Genomic DNA, 23,040 nt, shown 5'->3' with positions numbered 1-23,040 from the left:
TCATGCGATCTACCAATACTATCTTTGCGCTCGACTGGTATATCGCGAACCACGTATTGAGCACCCCTGATCTACACATAGTACAGCATAACATATGAGCCAATCACATTCGTGTGCACTTCAGGGACCACTTGGAAAATATAAGCTCTAAGAATATTACAAGGGCCACATATAAATGTGTACATTACACACACACTTTGATTTGAAATATTTCTGTCACTGTTCTGAGGCCCTTCTGCGTTTTTGTTTTTTGTAGTGAATAAAAATACTGTCTACTACAGGAAGAATGTTGATAATTATAATTTAAAAAATTAAAATTTTCACCTCATGAGGATTTGTTGTAATAAAAAAATACATTACATATGAACAGTATGTAGAATGTATATATCCGTCTTGTGTCTTATCTTTTCATTCCAACAATTAACAGAAAAATCTGTCATATTTCGGAGTTCGAATTACGATTAATTACGATAAATTATTTTAAGCTGTGATTAACTCGATTAATTTTTTTGTTTGACAGCCCTAATATATTCATTTATATATATACATATATATCCATATGTATACATATATACATTTATATATATGTATGTATCTATATATGTATACATATATATTATATGTATACATATATGTATATATATATATGTATACATATATACATATGTATACATATATGTATATATATATATATATACACACGTATACATATATACATACACATATACATACATATATGTATAGATACATATATATATACACACACATACACATATATACATGTATAGACATATATGCGTATATGTCTATACATATATGTCTATACATATATATATACACACACAACATATATACATACATATATATCCATATGTATACATATATACATTTATATATGTATGTATCTATATATGTATATATATGTATACATATATATTATATGTATACATATATGTATATATATATATATATATGTATACATATATATTATATGTATACATATATATATACATATGTATACATATATATATACATATGTATACATATATATGTATACATATATATATACACACGTATACATATATACATACACATATACATACATATATGTATAGATACATATATATATACACACACATACACATATATAGACATATATGCATATATGTCTATACATATATATGTCTATACATATATATATATATATACACACACAATATATATACATACATACATATATATCCATATGTATACATATATACATTTATATATATGTATGTATCTATATATGTATACATATATATCCATATGTATACATATATGTATACATATATATATACATATGTATACATATATATGTATATATATATATATATATATATATATACACACGTATACATATATACATACACATATACATGCATATATGTATAGATACATATATATATATATACACACATACACATATGTATAGACATATGCATATATGTCTATACATATATATGTCTATACATATATATATAAATATATATATATATACACACACAATATATATACATACATATATACACATACGAATGTGTATGTATATGTACTAGGGTTGGTCTTTGAAAAATCTGCCATTTTTTGCAGATTTTGCCTTTTTGTTTTAAAAACAGATTAACAAATAAAATGAGACAAACATGATATTCTTCCCAAAATCGGCAGACAATAAGCCGATTTTTTTCTTTCATAAATTACACAAATATCAAAGTACAAAGTATTGTAAAACGGACAAATGCCTGTAACATTTCTTTATTGTTCTAAGCATTATCTCATTCACTGCCATTGACATATTTGTCTTTTCAGAGTCCAGCCATTCAATCCCACGAATTTATTCATATTTTTTTCTACATTTTCAAACATTAAGGTAAAAGAGGATCAGAAAATGTTTGACAGTGAATGAGTTAAAGAGCAAATCAACCCAAACATACTTTTTTCAAGAATATGTTCCCAGCAGGTCCAATAGTTGAAACACGGCATTCTGATTAATATTGCGTTTGTGGAATATGAGTTGAAAGCAGCAAAATCCACCCCTTTTTTGCCATCTCAGTGGGCGGCCATTTTATTATTTCTGTTGACTAAAAATGACATCAACTGCTCAGGGCTCAGGTAACGACCAATCACGGCTCAGCAAGTCAAGACCAATCACGGCTCACCTTCAGAAAACTGGTGAGTCGTGATTGGTCTTTGTCTGAGGCCTAAGGGTCTGTGATGTCATTTTCAGTTGATTTCCAGAGATGGCTAAAAACGGGTGGATTAACTCTTATTCCACAAACGCAGTATTTATCAGAATGCCTTGTTTCAACTAGTAGGCTTGAATAGAACATACTGTTGAAAAAAATATGTTTGGGTTGACTCCTTTAATTCATTCACACTGTCAGAGCCGATTAATCGGTCATCGGATATTTTATAATGCCAAATTAGCATCGGCCTAAAAAAATAATTTTGGTCAGTCTCTTTATACACATACAGTACATATTTCATCATACACACAAAACTTGCACACAAAACTACTAACTTCATATAGTCAGTCCAGTGTGTTGGATTTCATTGTGGAGGAGGAGGTGGTGGAGGAGGAGGAGGATGATGGAGTTTTGAGAATGGGACAGAATTTGGTATCCAGAGTGGAGAGGTGTATGATGGACAAAAGAATGATGGTGGAGGCAAGAGAGGGAAGGTGACTGGGGGAGGAGGATGAGGTGGATAAAGATAGGGAGCATGGTACCCGGCGGTAACATCTGTGTGCAGGGGTGGCTGACTCGAGTAACTAAAAGGTGGTTGGTTGTTGTTTGCGTTGCGGTGCCTGAAAGAAGCCCCTCTGCGTCCTGGTCTTACACAGTGAGGCTGCAGAGTGTCCACTGTAACATTTTCTATTAGGGGACAAAATGTTAAGAATGAAGCCATGAAAGAAACACTTACATTCTTCCCAACAAGTAAGAGGACAACAAATATTTTCCATTCTTTCATATTACCTGTGTCGTGCTTCTTTTTTGTGTTTTTCACTCTCCTCTTGGCTTGCTGTTCCTTCTCATCATCACTGTAGTCTAAAGCCTGGAGAGTAAAATAATTTGCTGTGAGACATGGTGACATACACCAGCAAGAGGAAAGTGGAAGAAAAATCACTTCCTTTGCATGTTTGAGACATGCATTATAGTAATCGAAAGAGGACATTGTTGCTTAGTATAGAGTGGTACAACACTAATGACAAATGAGGCACAGACAAAAAATGGTAATAAGTAGGACTGCATGCATGAATCCCGTTACGCAAGTCCTGATTCACACCAGAAAACCGCCTCTCAAGTTCTGAGATTATTCTGTCCAGACAGGGGAAAAACAATTTCCTCTTGAGTTCCTCTGACTCGGAGGAACCACCAACTTCACTTCCTGCCGCAAAAGTTGACTCAACTACAAAATCCTCCATCCTTGTAAAAACCATATACAAATAAATTAGGAAGAGGTTTTGTGTAGTTCTTTATGTTACTAATCAAATGGACTAACCATTTCGAGTATTACCGGGGAGTATTTCCGATGCTGCAATGTTCACATTTTTGTTTTGTTTTTTACCTAGCGTTTTTCCATCATATTTAAGCGTATCCCGTCCTTCATTAAGGAAAAGAGAGTTTCAAAAATGCTATAACTTTTGCGGGTGCTTGAACACCCCCAAAAACGGGCTGGTTACGCCCATGACTGACGGAAAGACGATTACAATTCAGTTCGTCACGGAAAATGACGGACTGACGAATGACGAACAGGCAAAACTTTGTAAAATGCCCCACCTCTGTATCGAAGATAGTGCACATATATTGTGTTTTACAACATGGCTTGACCACATTTATATATCACGTACAGTATATATTTCATTTAGTAGTGGATAAAATAGCGACGTTTGTGCTGGTAAAAATGTATAAACATTCTGCGCTTCGCCAGTCTCGCCTCTGAAAATATCCACACTTTCCGCATTAATCAAGTCCTATTTCTGCACGTCTAACTTGACTGACATTATTTTGCTGTGGATTAAAACAATGGAATATTGTATGGGGATCCTAAATCACGGAATCCAGGCTGGCATATTCACATTGCTGGGAGTCCACACTTAACATCAGATGAATGGTCAACTGTATTTTGATTTTTTTCTTCTCCATTCCAGTCGGATTCGGAAGCATTGTGCCCTGTGCGAGCACTAAAGCTACATAATGTGCCAAGCCAAATGGATAAACTGGTGCAGAACAACACACACACTATGTCAACCACACATGCACACACTCATGCAAACACAACAAACACTTCTGTTCTAGCATAACATTATCATTAAAACAAAGTTGCAGTACAATGTGAATTTGTCAATGAATCTGGCATGACATCATCGCCTAAAATGATTATTTACTGTTTGAGTAGCTCATAACGGTATATTTTTTTCAGAGCTGGGCAGTCCGTCCCGGCCGGATACCCATTTTTGGGGCAGAGGGGTGACAAATTAAAACAAATGGCTGGACTAAGCATGGCCGGAGGTTGATTTTAGTCCTGCCCACTAATCGGCCTTCATGCGTGTGACGTGCTCGCTAGGCGGCCAAAAATCATCTCAGCCTATTCGGTGTAAGCTTCTTTTTACTCCCGCGTCTGGGCGAGCGACAACTGCTGTTATAGGGATTATGGTATTGCCCCTCCGCCCCCTCTTGTAATGGTATGCCCCAGTTGCAGGTGGGAGGCGCGGGTTACGTGACGTGACACTGAGGAAATACAAACACGCTTGAGCGCACGTTACTGTCTCACATGTTGCGATGACATAGTTTCCCACACGGAGACGAATGCACCATTGCTGCTGCTGCAAAGTAAACATTACTAAACAAGCTACTCACCCACGTTCCCCCTTAGCCGCCACCTTCAAGATCGTTTTCGCAATGAAATTAAATGCATCGTCTAGTCATCCCTTTATGGTTGTAGCAGGCACGATGCCCCCCGACTTGTTTCAAAACAATTTGTGTCCACGAGTATATTCAGACGCTAGCACATCAAGGTGGAGTTCATGCACTTTTTCTGGCGTTCACTACTTCCGGAAATACGCCATAGCAAACCTGCAGTGTATAGTGGTTTGCTGGTATGCTTTTATTTTGAAGGCCGGGAAGGAGGGGAAGTGTGCAAAATAAATAAGTAACTTGAGTACGACCTCTGCGACTTCTTCTACAACTCTTCTATATAATTATTGGACCCAAATAATTATACAATACGACAAATCCAACCCCCGGGGCTCGCAATGCAAGGAAGCATGCAGTTGGGTAAATACTACTGGCGCATTTGAAGCGTGTCCACAGCGGGTTCGAATAGTATATAAGCCAGCTAATGATCCTTAAAAAGGCTCTGCCGTTAGCGTCCCTCCCGCAGTGACGTCAATCACGGACGTTTTTTTTTTTCTTTGGGTCGAGGGGTAGAATGGGCCGGTGGCCGACAATGTTTATGAATATGGCTGGAGGGTCGCGGCCGGAAGGGTACCCAAGTCAAGGATGGAGGGTCGCGGCCGGAAGGGCAAAAAATGGTCAAGTGCCCAGTTCTGATTTTTTAAATTAAAATTCAGTTGTATCTTTTAATGTAAATTATGCAATGTAGCTCCTCTCCCGGGACCACCAGAGTCCACACAGTACGGTCCTTCTCCCTCTGAGGCACACGAGTACGAATTAGGTGTTGGAGCGCCAGACTGAGCCTGTTGTCCCCTGGCTAACTCTCTGTCTTAGGTACTGCCCAAAATGTCATGACTCCATCAACATCTAACAACCAATATTTTACTATCAGCAAATGATAACTTGAACTGTGTCGCCACTTCCAGTTCAGTGGGCGATACGGATCCTCTTTGCTGGGAGGAGGCTGCTCTTGCTCAGACTGTCTGAATCATCCTCTGACTCGTCAATATTTTGAAGCAGATAGAATGCCTCCTCTACTGTGTAACAGTTTTTTTTTTTTTTTACCATAGCGACTTTTCTCGAAAAACGTGCTGCCGTTTAAAAGTGGTTGCCATGGAAACCTGGTGGTGCTATCCCAGCGACACAGGAAAGAGTCATAGTGATCTGTTTTTTTTTAATACTATTAAACAGGGTTTCTACAGGCCATATTATTCAAGTTAAATTCAAGACTTTAAAAGACATATCTAATTATTTTTTTTAACCTAATTTATGCCAACCACGGATAGTAATAGGCAAAACAATAAAATAACCCTAACCCTCTTCCACTAGATGACAGTAGGTACATAATGACCCTGTATAGCCACTTTTTATTAATCATTTTGCTAAGTGGTGTGCCATGAGATTTTTTTCCGATGTGGAATTTGTGCCTTGGCTAAATAAAGGTCGAGAAAGACTGAAGTAAAATACTCCTGCGTGCTTTCCTGCAATAATGTTCTTGACAGAATTTTAAAAATAGGAAAATTAAAATTATTCTGTTTCATTTGTGACCGACACACCACTAATCATTGTGATTGCTCTGTTATAGAAGCTCTCTCTAATTCTGTTTGTACTTTACCTCAGCGGTCTGTCTCTCCTTCCATATAACTGGTGTCCTGGGTGTGTGTGGTTGCGCAGGATGCTGTGTGCCCTCCTGACAATGCAGGGCTCCAGGTTGCCCCTAAACGATGGCATTGTTCTTCTAAAATTTGAGACTGTGCAAAGTAAGTTCCTTCTACTCGTGCCTGTGCGACCAGTAAATTTGACGATTTTGTTTTTAATTACCATTCTTGAATATTTGCTGTTGCTGACAAACTTCTGCTCCACACTTCAATCAATTTGCCAGTAATATCGTGAAAATGAGTGCAGTGAATATTTACTTTGCAAGTCGACCTACAGTGTGCGGCCCTGAAGTTTGTATTTGCTCCCCTATAACGTCAGGTTAGGGCCACTGTGTTATTAAAAAAAGGGTTAATCTGTAGCCCTGCAATGGGTGCGGTAGAGGTCCTGCAGCGGGAGCGGCCAATGACTTTTCTGTGCAGTGCTAATGACCCTTTGTTGTAGTTCCTTACTGTGTGCTATGGTGCTGTTGGCAAACCACACAGAGATGCAGTACATCAGCAGACTTTTAACCCATTAAAAACGGGAGCACATAAACGCGTTTCTTCCACGGAAGCCGGGAGCGCTGTTGTCAGTTTCATTTTTTTTTTTTAGAGATGTTTTTAGACAATGACGAAATCAACAGCTTCTTAGCAGAATAGAAGATGGTTATTAATACTCAATTTTTAAAAATTAAACATAGTGCTTCTCTTGCACTGACACTTATTTTTACATTTTTGATTGAAACTCTGTCCTTACTCTGGCCTGTGTGAAAGCCATGTGTCTAAGCATTCAAATTCTTTTGGAATTATGTTTCTCTGTGCTACAGGGGCTGAGATATCAATTATTTTGTAGGTGTTGAATTTCCGGGAATACTTCAGGTTTTAGAGGGTGATTCCAAAGTTGACCTTAGGCTTTTGAGAGATATTTAGCCAGGCGCTTTAGGCTTTAAGGCCTAGATACACCAATCTGACGTCGGAGGTCAGGAAGCGGAGGATTGCACCGTCTGATTGGTGTAGTGACCACCATCGGAGCCCATCAGGAAGCATCTGGTGGGCATTTCAGCATGTTGAATCGGCGTCATGAGTCGTGACATTTGGTCACTCCGATTGGCTGTTAGCTAGCAAATCAGTGCACGAAGCACGAACAGGAAGTGACAAATGCGGATGAACGGTGAGCACGCCTTTGCTGCCTTAATCTTCTTACAAGTACAAGAGGGGGCGGCATGACTCAGTGGTAGAGTGGTTGCTTCCCAACCCGCAGGTTGTGGGATTGATCCCCGGCCATTGTGACCATGTCGAAGTATCCTTGAGCAAGATACTGAACCCCTAGTTGCTCTTGATGCTGCGTCATCAGTAGGTAGATGAGGTACAGTGTGAAGCAAGGTAGAAAAGCTCTATATAAGTGACAGCCCATTTACAATTTACAAGAGCAAGGATTGACAATGTAAGTATTTCACGATACCCTGTCAAGAACGTGGGGGTTACTTCGCGTGGGGGTTAATCGTGAGCGAAAAATATAGCTGAATGCATTGTTTACGTTTTTATAATCCGCCCCCAGCCCATAGCTTTCCAGTTGACTTTTCCTAACCATGAGGAATAGTGACTACTGCCAGCGATGGTATGGAGGAGTATTACATCTCACGCATGCGCAGACGTTACTTTAATGGTCAATGTCACTGTTTGTCGCTGCGGTGTATTTTTGCAGCTTGACGTGCCGACAGCCGGCCCGACGCCACAGGGGGTAAGCGTCGGTCACAGTTGGACAACGTCGGATTGGTTATCTAGGCCTTTAATGGGTTAATGGAACAGCTCCCTCCTAAGGTTGACACTCCTGAGGGCCTTGAGAAAGTGGAGATGCTAATGGGCCTGGTTTACCACGGCCGAGCTCCAACAACGATCTGTGCACACCCAGGAGCTGGACACCCTCGCCACACTCCTTGTGAATGGTAAAAAAGCGGTAGTTCATTATTTCCTTCCCCTATGAGTTCTGTGGTCTTCCCAGCATCAAAGACCAACTTTCTTTCCACACACTACCCCACAAACCTCTGGACCTCATCCCTCTATGCTGTCTCATCGCCACTAGAGATGGGACCAAGTACAGTGGTGTCGTCAGCAAATTTTGTAATGGTCTTGTCTGGGTGGCTGCTGACACAGTCATGCATGTACAGTGTGTACAGCGGATGACTCAGCGAACACCATTGTGGAGAGTCGTGTTGAGACTGAGTGCTGTGGAGGGATGGGGACCCACTCGGATTCTCTGTGGACAGTCTGAAACAAAATTTCTAATCCTGCAGCCCATGGTGAGAGTTACATCCAGTAATTTTATTGCTAGTCTGTCTGGGTGTATTGTGTTAAAGGCCCTCCCCCAAAAAAGTAATCAAAGAGCCATCTAGCATAGCTCCCCTGCTGTTCCGCGAGGGGTGTCAATGTGGATACCACAGAGACATTTAACTATATTCACGAGATTCACCATATTTTACGGAGCTAAAATTATTTGCTAAAACACTGCCATTCTTAACAATGGAAGAAAATATTCAAGCTGCAGAATGTACCTCTACTGGTGGTTCTTGATCATTTTTCCAGGACGCATCTGAGCCCTTTAAACTGCAAGGCAAAAAAAAATCAACACAACAAATTATATGAATAGGACATTCACGATGTCGCATATGCTTAGGTGTCTATGTACTCACAGTTGAAGTTGTTGTAGGAGGATGTATCCAGTATACTCTTTCATATCTGGTGCGTAATAAACAATTTGTCCAAGTGTCAGCCCCTTACTGCTTAGATCATCAGGAGAGTTAAAACGCAAAATGTACAGAGGTCTGGACACAGGACCGAAGACTTCAAAAACCTTGGACATAGAAAAGGGAATTCAAATTTACTAATTCGTGTTGTGATGAGTGTTTTTGCAATACATTTTGCATAATATCCAGTGGATGAAAAAAAATTCTAATGTTGGCATATCAGTAAATGTGGCACAAGGCAAATGCATCGACTGTTTTGGTGCACACAGGTGCTGAGACCCACAGTCTGAAAGAAAGTTTCCCAGGTTAATGTGTGGGTGTGCTGACAGAACATGAAGACCCAGAGCTGCTACATTAAGCATAAGTGAGAATATTGAGAAAACGTGCTGACAAATGTCATCAAATGTCAGCAGAGACCTTTTAGATTAAGTTTGTATTTGGAAAGCCCCTTAAAGCGGAGGTCAACCCAAACATATTTTTTTCATGAATATGTTCCCAGCAGGCCCAGTAGTTGAAACACAGCATTCTGATTAATTTTGAGTTTGTGGAATATAAGTTAAGCAGCAAAATGCACTTGTTTTTAGCCATCTCTGGGGGCCGCCATTTTGTCTTCTGTCGACTGAAAATGACATCACATCTGCTCACAACGACCAATCGCGGCTGACCTGTTTTCTGAATCTGAACCACGATTGGCCGTGTACCTTTGGCTACAATGCCACGTGGGATTCTAGTTAAAGTAAAGCCGTTTTAAGATACAAAAGAAAATTTTACCGTAGTTATAAGCCGACGTTTCGTCATCCTACACTCACATTATTTTCTGAATGCAGCCATTTACTTTCTGGCTTGTACTGCCTGCACTGGGCTCCATTTTTTGGGGCACTCTGAATAACAGAACATCACATTTGAACAATGTTCTGAGTTTCCAAATGGCCTGAGTGAAGCAGCGCGCTCGCACTGAATTTCCCATTACTCCCAGGATGTGGGAATGGGGATTTTGGGGCGATGAGCTCTCGGACATGTTCGTAAATACGCTCCGAGTGAGCACTACTTCACTCCACATTTATTTCATTGAAAAAAATCCCGCGGCACACCAGCGTCTGAAATTGTTAAAAAAAAGCGTATTTAAACAATATATTATATATATTATATAGTATTTTCCGGACTATAAGTCGGGAGTACAAGTCGCACCAGTCATAAAATGCTAAATAAAGGGGGAAAAAAACATATACTAGTCGCACCGGAGTATAAGTTGCATTTTGGGAGGAAATTGTGCGCTTAGTACACATCATTTCCACCGAGCTACGATGCTACATGTAACATACAAGTTACGGTAAGATAACTTTAAACTCACCAAAACGATTGTAGATCGCTTAAATAAGTCTTATATTCATCCATGTAGAATGTTTCGTCTGAAACTAACTTAGACAATTGTGTGTAAGGACATTTATATACGAGCTGAATTGTGGATGATTGTAGGTTGTTGACTCAACATACTAATCGCTATCGCTAATGCTAATCGTGATCGCTAATTGTTATCATAGGCTCATCTTGTTCATGTCTATGAAAATACATGTGTATGTAATGCAAAGATTGATAGTATTTTCTGTTTCTTGTGCAGTTTCACAATATAAACAGGCAACTTCGCTGCACACCTGGAGTCAGTGGAGTTTGTATAAGCTGGCTTCCTCGACTAGCAAGGCCCGTTAGTTTAACAAAACATTAGACTTTAACCGTTTAAATTATTCATGCATTTTAATAGCTTTTAGGATGTATCTTATGCTTCTTTATGTTGGTTACAATAACATGTGAAATGATACAGAAGTAATTGTCATGGCTTGTTAGTTCTGACTTATATTTATGATGTTTTGTCTCCCTCTGCAGGCGCTTTAGAGCAAAACATAAGTCACAAGTCAAAACTAGCAATTCATGACAGTAATGTGTTAATAACTTCACACATAAGTCGCTCCAGAGTATAAATCGCACCCCCGGCCAAACTATGAAAAAAGTGTGACTTATAATCCGGAAAATATGGTGAGTGTTATATCGTTTATATAAGCATTTTTTTAACATTGAAGAATGACGTTATAATATCGTCTTGGTTAGGAATTAAATAAAGACAAAGAAAAAAGTATTTTATAAAATTTCATATTGATACTAAGTGTGAAACATGGGCCTGTTTGGATAAACATGCGTCACTAATTCGCTTGACATGATTACGCTGCCAGGCGCTAGACCGCACAGGCACACAAATTCGATGATTTCCCACGGCACACCTGACAATATCTCGCGGCACACACAGTTTGAAAAACACTGGTTTAGAACATAGGCAGCATTCTAAAATGAATGACACGGGAGCGCGCTCTGTGCCTCTCCGAACACACACACACTCTTTCAGAATAGTGAATAGAATAGTGCACGGGAATCAGAGTGATCTTGGATGTTGTAAAACAAGCACCCCCCTCCAGCCCCCAAAATAAATAAATGAATGAAAACTGACAATTATTTGTCCGTCTTAGAAGGAAAAAAATAACATGAAAACCTGCAAAAAAAAGGAGGTAAAAGTGCAATAGATTAACTTGTGTGGTCAATGAAGACCCACGATAGAGTGAAGGTCGCAATAACCGAACTGCGAAGTAGCGAGGGAACACTATACAACAAACCACATCACATTCCAAATAAAACAGGTAGTTTGCTCTAGTATCATCCAACCTTGCCCAAAGCGAGTCGATCAGATCGAAAGATGATGCTGTCATCATTCAAAGCGGGTGAGTCTTTCAGAGAATGGATTATTACTGCAGAGACAGTGCATATCATGACGTCATTGAAACAATAAACAATGAAAGGGTGGGTGCAAGTGTGTTTACTTACCAAGCTGTTGTATGATACTAGATACTGTTCCTACTGGCATGAGTTCTACATCGTTTGGTAGGGACACAGTCAGCTCCTCCACCGCTGGCAAATCCTGTAGAAAAATATGAGTTAATGTATTGTATATTTGAACGTACCACTTCATCTCTTCAAGGACCAATAACTGTAGATTTCCTGAGGGGTAATACAGTGGACTAGGGATACACTAAAAGGAAAATTCTTGGCCGAAAAATTTCAAATGAATTCAAGTCTCTGGGTCTAATCTTCTAATTTTGTGGCCAATGAGTCATGTATCGAATTTTTACATGTCAATATGAACAGTGCAATTCCGTTTTTTTTTTCCAATCTGCCCCATGCCTCTCTCGTATGCGGATATAAATCGAATATGTATCCGATGCCTCTTCTTGAGCCATCACCACCTTATTGTGGTGGAGGGGTATCTGTCCCAATGGAGCCAAGTTATCTGGGGCGTTATGCCCCTGGCAGGGTTACCCATGAAAAACAGGTTTTAGATGAGAGTCCAGACAAATCATGGCTCAAAACCCTCCTATGGTGAGAAAAACATTTGGACTTAGTTTGCCCGCGCCCGGGGATGGGTCACTGGGGACTCTAGAGCCAGGCCTGCACCCACGAAGCACAGCGGTGCACAGACCGAAGAGACAACGTAGGTCCCCCATTCCATAAATTCACCACGAGGTGCCAAGGGGGTCTGTAGAATGCGAAGAGAGCTGGGTGGTGGCCCAATCCCCGGCAACAGAAGCTTGTTCTAGTCACCTTTCTGGCAGTAGATGAGCCCGGGCTGGTGTGTAAGGTTGACAAGTTCTGACTCTAAATAGAGTCGGGCTCACCTCCACACACGGCTTGGGCTATGGTGCCAGTCCTTACAAGGGGGGTTGGACTCTATTCCACTCTGGAGTTGCCGACGGTGGGAGGCGTGGTGTGGCCATACTTTTTGTCGCCCAGCTCGGTGACTGTAAACTGGGGTTCATTCCGGTAGATGAGAGGGTAGTCTCCTTCCACTTTTGGGTGGGGGACGAGTCCTGACTATAGTTTGTTGTAATGTACCAAACAGCAATTCAGAGTACCCAACCTTCCCAGGGGAGTGACTGGGACGAACACCGGCCCCCTCATTTGCAAAAGCCTGATAACGATCCTGATGATTTGAAACAGGTGTGTTGCCGTAGGGATTCATCTAAAACAGAGTTGATAGGGGATCTCAAGGACCAAATTTGGGCACCCCTGCCTTACACCTACCAGCTGATATTGAGTGATACGCCAGACTGTTGTTATTGTCATTTATATTGTCATATATAGTGCTTATGGGCTGGACTCGTACCTCAAATTCGCTAACATTTAACCACTGAATACTGAATCCGTTTAAATGGATAACCGATTGTACTTTTGCTGAAAAACACGCCAAAAAATGTAACATCCAATTTTATCATGATAGTAAATGAAGTCAGGGGTGTCGTTAGGCTATTTTATGGGGACTGAAACCTTCCTAGAATGTTCTTAAGTCCCCATAAATCAGGGATGGGCAACCTGGTTTAACGTTGGGTATTTTCCGATTTTTCTGGAAAGTTTTTATCCCCACTTCCCCCCGTCTTCTGTAGAAAACATGTAGTGAATGTTTATCAGCATTTTTGGGGAGAATTTTACGGGTTTGTAAAATGATGTTTTTCTTAATTTATTACTCAAAGGGACACTCAAAGCCCAGCTTGCGGCACGCCAGTTGCACGTTCCCGTCCGAAATGATTTGGTTGCAATTCTCTTCTGATTAACATAATCCAACCATTTCCACTTAATAATATAGACAACATCTTTAATAGTAGGAAACCAATATTTTGCAATATTTTCAAGACTGCACTTTGGAAGCGTTAAGATGTATATTAATATGCTTAATGCATTCATTTGCATAATAACGCTTCCGACATGACTATGTTCCAAAATATTGTGAGTTTTGTTTGAATATTTTCATATGATGGTGGTTATCATATTTTTATGCATTTCCACATAAATTTTGGTGGAATTAAATAATTTAAAGAAAACATTCAACTCAAAATGTCTGGCAGGCTACCCTGTTATTTTATATACTGGACCACGTATACAATTAGAATATATCTTTCCTGATATTGTGTTAAATAGCATTCTTAACTCCTAAATAGCCGTATTAGACATTAGGAGTTTTTTTTTAATGGGCAGAGGCATTTTATAAAATAAATGAGAACCAAGTTCTATTTCTTTTTTTTTTTTATAACTGAAAACCGATTCGTGACTAAAAATCCGTGACCAATCTGAACCATGACTTATGTGATCCGTTGTACCACTACTGTGTGTCGTTTTTTTGGTTGTCGAGACATCTATATGCTGAGCATTCTGCCATTATAGCTTTTTCATAGACCACTATCCTGTGCGAGCATGTACTGCCTGCGGCAGCCAATAGCAATCCAGACTTGCCTTCCAACGACACTACGTCCCGTCTATTATAAACTCATTTTAATACTACCAATGTAACCAAAATGCAGTGGGATGCAATTTTTCTTGGTAAACTATATTTATTTTTCCTTCTGATCACCACAGGTGCACATTTTGCTCATTTTATTTCAAATCCATTGCGGTGGTGTTCAAGTCAAAAAGATGACAATTGCGTGTGCTCATGTCTCTTGAATGAAGAGATTAAATGGGATGAGCTCATTCACATATGATTGTCATCAAGTAAATGGCAATAACACACTAATCAGTCCTATATCCCTTTTGGATGTGAATTATGACAGATCATAGTCTATGTGCATTGTGGCTGGGGAAAAAAGTCGCCCCCTTTTTTTTTTGGTGGGCATTTCTGGGCTTCATTGTCCATTCACATGGTCATTTATAGGCCATATAAATCCATTGCACGCTCAATCATGAACTTTTCACGGTCTATTAGTACCCTCTTTTGGTGGAAAGTTGACACTGCATTCAGTAATTTTTTTTCCACAATCATGAATTTTTCACGGTCTATTAATACCCTCTTTTGGTGGAAAGTTGACACTGCATTCAGTAATTTTTTTTCCACAGCGGTCACGTCTTCTTGTAATGTCGCCACAGTAATTACCCATGTGTGTTTGGCGTAGCTTTGACACGGATGCCCTTCCTGATGCAGTCCACTCATTTTAACACAGTCAGTGGCTTGGAATTGGTATGTACAATACCCATTAGAATGTTAGTGTCATGACTGATTTGAACCATGGTCCTCTATGTGAAAAGTGGGGAGTTTCCTAGATTACTCGAATAATCGATGGAATAATCGATAGAATAGATTTGCTTGTGACAGCCCTGATGCGCATCATATAAGCCTTATTTAGTAACTTCAGTTTTTATTTATAAGAGTAATAATTAGATCAGTGCTTTCCTACCTGTGGAGACAAGGCACCTATTTTACGTTACAAAAACCTCATCGTAAACCAGCAAACAAAAATAACAAATAAATAAGTATAAAAAAGTATGTATACTTGAATAATGATCTTGTGTCAGTTTAGGCACAAATGTACTTGGTGTGAAATCTGTGCTTGAATTGTTGAACACAAAGCTGAAATATTGTAGAAAGCCATGCCTTATTCTGTTGTATGAATGGCAACAGGTGGCTACACAGCTTGGTTGTACCTTTTGCCATCCAATTCAATTTGTTATGCCTGACACTATATGCTGCTGGCACAGAGAGAAAAAACAAAATAATTCAATAATACAACAGCAATAATAGTAATCAATACTAATGCTGTGAACATACTTTCACCTTTAACCTAACCATACCGGACATAATTAACTTTTGTAAGAGTCAAGGCATACCGAACTGAAAACCGTGAGCACAAAACCAAAATATGAACCGAACCGTGGATTTTGTGAACCCTTCCACCCCTAAAATTTACCTTGGGTATAGATTTGATACCAAAATGTCTTAATTACAGTGTCTCATGTTACTAAGTCTAACAAACTACTTCTTTCTAATTCTAAGGTTTGCATTAACTTGGCTGATATTTTCTGAAATGCATTTGACCATGTAAAGCAAATAAAAACGTTTTGCTGGTTCTACACTGTTTTTGCATTCAATTTTACAAGTCCCTCCAAATATGCACTGCACACAAGGTGTGGGGGGGTGGTGGAGACGCGTTTGGGATGGACGACTGCCGATTATGTTTGCATCTGCAAAGCTGTGACGACTAACCGCGTTGATCATATTTGACCTTAATTTAAACACTCACTGCAAAAATCAGCTATCTAACCTACACTTAGAATCGTATACCAAACCAAAAGATCTTTTTGATATTGTTTTGAGAATAATATACTATGCAAGAGTAGAATTTGTAAGATTATTAATATTGCTGCTGTTTTCTAGTGTCTATTGTACATAGTATTTTGTGTTAATTTATTGCTTTCACTTGTTATATTATTGCTATTTTGTTGTATTGCATTGTTACAGCTGTAGTTGTTGTGAAATGCGCTATATAAATAAAGTTGCAGTGTTTTAAGATTATTTGTCTTTTATTTCTTAGTTTGTAGATCCTAAAATTGATTCATTTACATGCAAAATATGATGAATTACTGTCAAAGTCTCAGTTTGATGCTATAGTTTATGTTTTCAGGAAACTTTTAGCTGTAAAAACTTGATTCAAGGGTATCTTGTGTACCAATTAGGGATGGGAATTTCGACTAATTTGCCCACCGACTAGTCTAAAATTGTATTTGCGACTAGTTGACTAGTCTATAAGCAAGAAAACTTGAAATTTAATACATATTGAATTCAAAGTTTAAAATGCAAATGTTTTGTGTATTTACAGTAGGGGCTATTTTAGCCCAAACATTAAGGACAGTTTGTTCATTTAAATTCTATTTATGTAACAACAACTGACTGAATAAAAGTGAACAATTGAAAGAGAAATACATTTCTGATACATTTGGCAATGCAATGCATGGCGTTTATTATGAATAATGTAATGAGTAATGGTACCAACTCCCAGTCCAGCAGGGTCTCATTCGCCATATGCTAGGTGCATTATCATGCACACGGGCGACGGCTTTATTTTCTAGTGCCCACGTACCCATCACACTCCGCAGGAGAGCAGCCAAGTTTTAAGCTGTGTGTCTTTCCTCCAAGGCGCATGACGCACAAAGCTGCGAAGATGTCCCTCGTCCACATACGTTATACATGTCATAGTCATGTAAGATTCGGTGGCTATGGACGTCCATCCGTCTGTAGTTAAGGCCACATAGCTGACGCGCTCAAACGCTCGTATCTCCTCTTTCATTTGGTTATGGCAACTCTCGAGTTGGGGCGTTATTGTTTTGCGACTTGGCACCACGTACTCAGACTCGATATACAGCATTAACTTTTCTAACCGTCTGCTCTCAACAAAAGAAAGCGGCAGCATATCGCGTCATTTTACAAATTAGTTGGGTAATCTTTGCTGTGCGGTGAGCATCGCAGCGCCTGGCTAGAACGCTCTCATGCTCGTCTGCATGGCCCCGTCGCCATCGACCTGCTGGTTCACATCGAGATTTACTTTGGATGTGGTTTCTCGTCGCGCCGGGAGAGTGGTTGTAAGCGAGTTTATGCTTACAAAGCCTACAGACGACCTTGTTGTCACCTGCTGCATCAAAATACTCCCAAACGGTGCCGTTGTTTTTCGTGGTAGCATCGACATCTTCAGAATTTACTTTTCTTGCTCAAACTTAGTGTCCCCGGCCCCTACTATGTGTGCGTGCGGGCGGGGTGGGGGGTGGGGGGACAATTCTTTCTCTTGGTGCTCAACTTGTTGACAGAGGTAGAGGAGTGAGGAACAAGATGCATGATTCTTAATGCAGCGTTTAACCGACTAGTAAAATACTAAACGTTTAATAAATCGTAGACGGTTAAACGACTAGTCGCGCAAATCCCTAGTACCAATATCAACACAATATTTTCATTCAACAATTCATTCAGACTTTTTGTTGTACTGGTGAAACAGTAGCTGACTGGTTAGCGCGTCCGCCCTCAGTGCAGAGGTTGTGGGTTCGCATCCGGGCCCGATCCCCTTTTCTCCGGGTACTCTACCCCCCCCCCCCATTCCATAGTATGCTATAGTGCTTGAAATTAGTGTTTCGCCACTTATTTTAAGGTATTTGTCTCTTTTCAAAAGCCAAGATAATTTTTCTTATTTCAAGAAATCTTACCTAGCATACTTTCAGATTTCACTTGTCTTTAGTCTGAATCCTCTGAGAACAGGTATTTATATCTTAAATTGAGTTAATTTTTGCAGTGTGCTGCGATTGGCTGGAAAACAATTCACGGTGTATCCCGCCTACTGCCCGAAGACAGCTGGGATAGGCACCAGCACACCCGCGAACCTTGTGAGGATACGCGGCTTGGAAAATGGATAGATGGATGAACACACTTTAAATATGAAGAATAAAATAGACATGGCAAAGGTAACAATTGAACCACGGCGTGACACAAGTAAATCTATCATTACACTGAGAAGAGATCATTATTTCAAAATTGCTACTTTCTGGGAACATTGTTTTTTTTTTTTTGGTGGTGGTGTGCTTGAGATTTTTCGAATGTAATGGGGCTGCAGCAACTCAGTCTGTAAGGACTTGGGCTTTGGAATTGGAGGACATGAGTTGAAGTCCCACTACAGAGAAGAAAAAAAAGGGGGGGGGGGGGGGCAATAGTTGGAGACATCCTGGCATGTTTGCTGGCTTTTCTTGAGGTGCCCTTGAGTAAGGCCTGTCCTGACCAAGCAGCACTTTTTTCATTCTGATTCGTGCATGTGTGTGATCTGGTTTTATGTGCAATGCAAAGTATTGATCGGTATAATACGTCACAAAATAATAATAATAATTTTAAGAAAAATTCAAATGAGTTGAGAAACACTGCTCTATATCACATATTGCTTGTCAATATGGTAATGCACTTGTGTAACTCAAACCAGTATTGCAAAACAACTGACCTCAAGTAAAATTTCATCTTTTGTTTTAAATGGACCTGGTTGGATTAAACTCTCGTCATCAGCAGCATTTTCCAACATGGTGGCAGATGCAAAAGAGGAGGATGAGGAGGAGCTGTCACTAAAACAGAAAAGAACTATCATAAACATCAATTTTAGATTTCAACTTTTCCTCCCTGCAGTTATATTACAGAGTTCTCATACCTGTCGGAATCTTCTGAAACTTTACCACCAAAGCCATCCATGTTACGCTCACAGACCAAGGATGGTATTGCTGTAGCTGACACTGGATGTGCATATCCAGGTGCCTCTGGATTCTCTTGTGTATCCACATTGTGTGATGTAACCAGAGGTTCCGGTTGAAAGGCCATGTCAATCTCATTAGGGGATCGCTCCATCTGATCATTCTTTTTCAGAAGCAATTCCTCCATCTGAAAGAGTTACATTTAAACACAAACAACAAGTACACACAGCAAACAGCAAGTACTGGTTTTAGAAATCACAACCAGATTTTACATTTTAGGTGGCTTTTTAGAGAGTATGTGGAGAATGTGCATACTTTACAAATGGGCAATTACCAGTAATTGAAATTTAATTGTATTTTCTTCTAACAACTACACCAAAATTACAATTGAAGAAAAACGATTGTGCTGAACCGGCACCCTGAATGCACCGTCTCGCTTGCAGCAAGCGGGTGACAAATGTTATTCTGTCCACCCTGAACGCGCTTTATGCCTGTTTTAGGTGTTTCCCTAGCTCCAACAGACCTGATTCAACTGAAGGATCGCTAACAGGCTGGTGCAAAGCTTGCTGATGAGCTGATCAATTGAATCAGGTGTGTTGGAGCAGGGAAACATCCAAAACAGGCTGGATAGGGGCTCCCGAGGACCGGACTTGGATACCCCTGCACTAAGTGGAGTTGACTATCAAACTAAACACACAACAAAGAGACTTGTACACAGTTAAATATATTTAAAAACAAGACACTGTTTTAGAAACATCACGAGTGCTAATTCTAGCAGCCAATGGGAAACCCTATTGACGAGCTAATATAAAGTTATTATACGCTTCCGTAGGGCTGGTCGATAATTCAATATGTATCGCTATAGACATTTAATCGATATCAATAGAAAATACCTTCGATAAAATGTTTGATCAAAAAAAATCAGGCCGACCCCGGCATTGTATGTGATGGGAGACAGCGTGCAACAGACTCCAAACACCAAGTAGCTAAAACCAACAAATTGTGCATACTCGCACGGAACAAGAGTGTGGCATAACTTTGTTCAAATAAATGAACAGTCGACTCAGTACAACTCTGGCAAGATGATATTGTGCATACTAACCCAATTAAACACGTGGTGTACAAGTAAAGGGGTTCCCCGTCTTTGATGTGCTACAACACCCGTGTTTGCCATGCCCGACCCTCGGCATCAGGCAAGTAGAATATGACTGGACCATGGCAATAATGAATAATGCGTTTTCAGTGCACTGCTGGGAGGAGCAACTTTGCACATTACACTACATTAGAATGGGCACAAAAAGAGTTAATTGTTTTTCTTATTTAAAAAAAAAATCTATATTGACTTGATATGAAGTACTTATATTGTGAAACCTTTTTTAGCCATATCGCACAACCCCACCAAGCAGCTTATGTTTCAAAGGTTTTTTGTTTAATCTTTGTATTGACCACTTTATTCAAGTAATATAAACTGCAGCTATTTTTCCCCCGATGTGCCACCTTTCAGTTCACATTATTTTAGGGAAGAAACTATAAAAGTAAATAAGCCCATAAAGCACTGTCTGCACAGAAGCACATGAGGCGGTCCCTCTATGTTGCATTCACTTGTGATTTTTGTGTTTTATTTATTTATTTATTTTTTGTTTGTAATTTTTCAAAAATTGTACAGCTGTTTCACTTTTTTTTTTTTAATGGTCAGGTTGACCATTCCACAACTTCATGCCCTAGACCAATATGCACATTCTTGACACTGTTTGTAGATTGTTTACAATTCAATACATTCAGATTCCCATCTCTGTCATTAAATCTTTTTGGGATTCTAGATGATGATGGAATATGCCTTGATTTAAAATAGTATTTGTGCCATTTTAAAATCTAAAAGATTCTGAAACTTTACTATGTGTTTTTGGAAAATGTAATTGGTTTGTTAAAGGTATCCTACATTGTTCACGACTTTAAGGCTCTTTTTGGCATAGTGCACAATAGTTTACAGCGCCCTTGTAAATGTTACCCTACACTTCCACACAAAACTATTTGGGTAGAATAACAGTGCAGTACACTATATACAAATCATATAATTATAGAGATATCTGGCACGAATATGGAGACATTTTTTTCCATTTCGTTCGGTCCCAGTTGTCCACAACAATATTTACTCATTGGCAACGAATAAACCACAAATTCTGGCGTTCAAAACTTGAATGCAGGGTAAAAACCTACAGGTAAGGTACATTTATCAGGTGTTATCATTATCTAGTAATTTATTCGTCAGCTCAGAACGTTAGCAAAGTTACGGAAACACGTTGTTTTGATAGCATAAAAGCTAGCTAGCTCTTAAACAACGTGCGACATGTAACGTGGTTTACTGTCAGTACGAGCACAATCAAACGTGTAGTAAGAGGCAAACTGTTTTGTGGTCAGAGATTTTATCACCGTGATTAACAGTAAAAAGTAAGCACTTTTCTGTAGTCTGTAGTTTGTACTTCTCTTTTTCACCCGTTTCTGTAAATTAAATAGCACAGCTACACCTACCTTCACGCGTGGTTGATATATACGTAGATATATATATATATATAAATTATTTTCTTCTTCTTCTTCTTTCTTTCTTTCTTGTTTTCTTTTTTTTATGGCAGTCTACCACCAATCATTGAGGCATTACCGCCACCTACTGGGGTGGAATTTGGACGAGCAATCTTGGCTATTACAGACTAAATGAACTCAGATTCCCTTTATCAACCCCGTCCTAGATACTCAATTATATGCCCCCACCCGTTAGTGTTTGCTAAATTAAGAACACATTCCAAAATAAATTCCGTGTTCGTCCCCTCTAATGCCCGTTTTTCGCTGTTTCCCTTTCCTCACTGTATTTTTTTAATAACTTTATTTAATAAATGCAAAAATATAATAACAAATTGAACTTAATTTGCATTTTAACACACAAATACAAAAAGAAAACAACGGTAGGTGGGAAACATAAAATACCATACAAGAAGAAAATTAGTTATTTAAATAAAAACATTAGATTCAACACAAGCAGAAATAGTTGTAATTGCTTTCTGTTTCAGAGAGTATCTAATTGAAAAGATATAATGTTTGAATTCGTTAATGAAAACAGTGAAGCTAGGAATCCTTCCCATGACTTTACATTTATGAATATGACATTTTGCCATTATTAAAAGGAAATGAATCAAATACAATTTCCTTTCCTCACTGTACTTAGTGCACTCCATCATCACGACATACCGTCTCCCGATCCCCACAGTGCTTTCTTGTGCTTTCTTTTTCTTCTTCTTTTTCTTTTTCTTTTTCTTTTTCTTCTTCTTCTTCTTCTTCTTCTTCTTCTTCTTCTTCTTCTTCTTCTTCTTCTTCTTCTTCTTCTTCTTCTTCTTCTTCTTCTTGTTTCATAGGATGATAACGAGAACTTTTATCATTAAGGTCTTAGCCATTTGTTCAGCAAAGGTTAAGTGATGTAAATGTATTAATCAGTAGAATGACATTAATAGTGTTAAAATAAATTCATAAAATTTAATTTATTAATGTAAGTAATCAAACAATAATTCTTTATCAAACATCAATTCCTTAAGGGAAGGATATAGTCAATGAGCAAGAAAATTGGATGATTGTAAGGTTTATTACATGATATGAGTTTAATTC

The 23,040-nt window shown here is 39.1% G+C and overlaps 1 protein-coding gene across 3 annotated transcripts; it reads right to left on the bottom strand.

Annotated features, from left to right (window-relative positions):
• Positions 1-1,778: 1,778 nt before the first annotated feature.
• Positions 1,779-22,691, bottom strand: naf1 (nuclear assembly factor 1 homolog (S. cerevisiae)). Of its 3 annotated transcripts, none has more exons than XM_086033590.1 (9): positions 22,630-22,691; positions 19,350-19,576; positions 19,149-19,266; positions 12,184-12,277; positions 12,025-12,107; positions 9,262-9,422; positions 9,124-9,175; positions 3,015-3,093; positions 1,779-2,912 (listed from the first exon to the last, which is right to left on the bottom strand). In XM_086033590.1, exons 2-9 carry the CDS (start codon positions 19,574-19,576, stop codon positions 2,590-2,592), a joined length of 1,137 nt encoding a protein of 378 aa, XP_085889716.1. In that variant the 5' UTR covers positions 22,630-22,691; the 3' UTR covers positions 1,779-2,589. The 3 variants fall into 3 exon arrangements, with proteins under 3 accessions (XP_085889716.1, XP_085889715.1, XP_085889718.1); XM_086033589.1 differs by lacking the exon at positions 22,630-22,691 and adding an exon at positions 21,919-22,055; XM_086033592.1 differs by lacking the exon at positions 22,630-22,691 and adding an exon at positions 21,846-21,920.
• Positions 22,692-23,040: the final 349 nt, after the last annotated feature.

The sequence above is a fragment of the Filicampus tigris genome, chromosome 6, assembly GCF_054856515.1.
Source record: "Filicampus tigris isolate MCC_2025a chromosome 6, RoL_Ftig_1.0, whole genome shotgun sequence".
NCBI lineage: Eukaryota > Metazoa > Chordata > Actinopteri > Syngnathiformes > Syngnathidae > Filicampus > Filicampus tigris.
The sequence above is the reverse complement of the archived record's forward strand: the minus strand, read 5'-3'. Positions and strand labels throughout refer to the sequence as shown.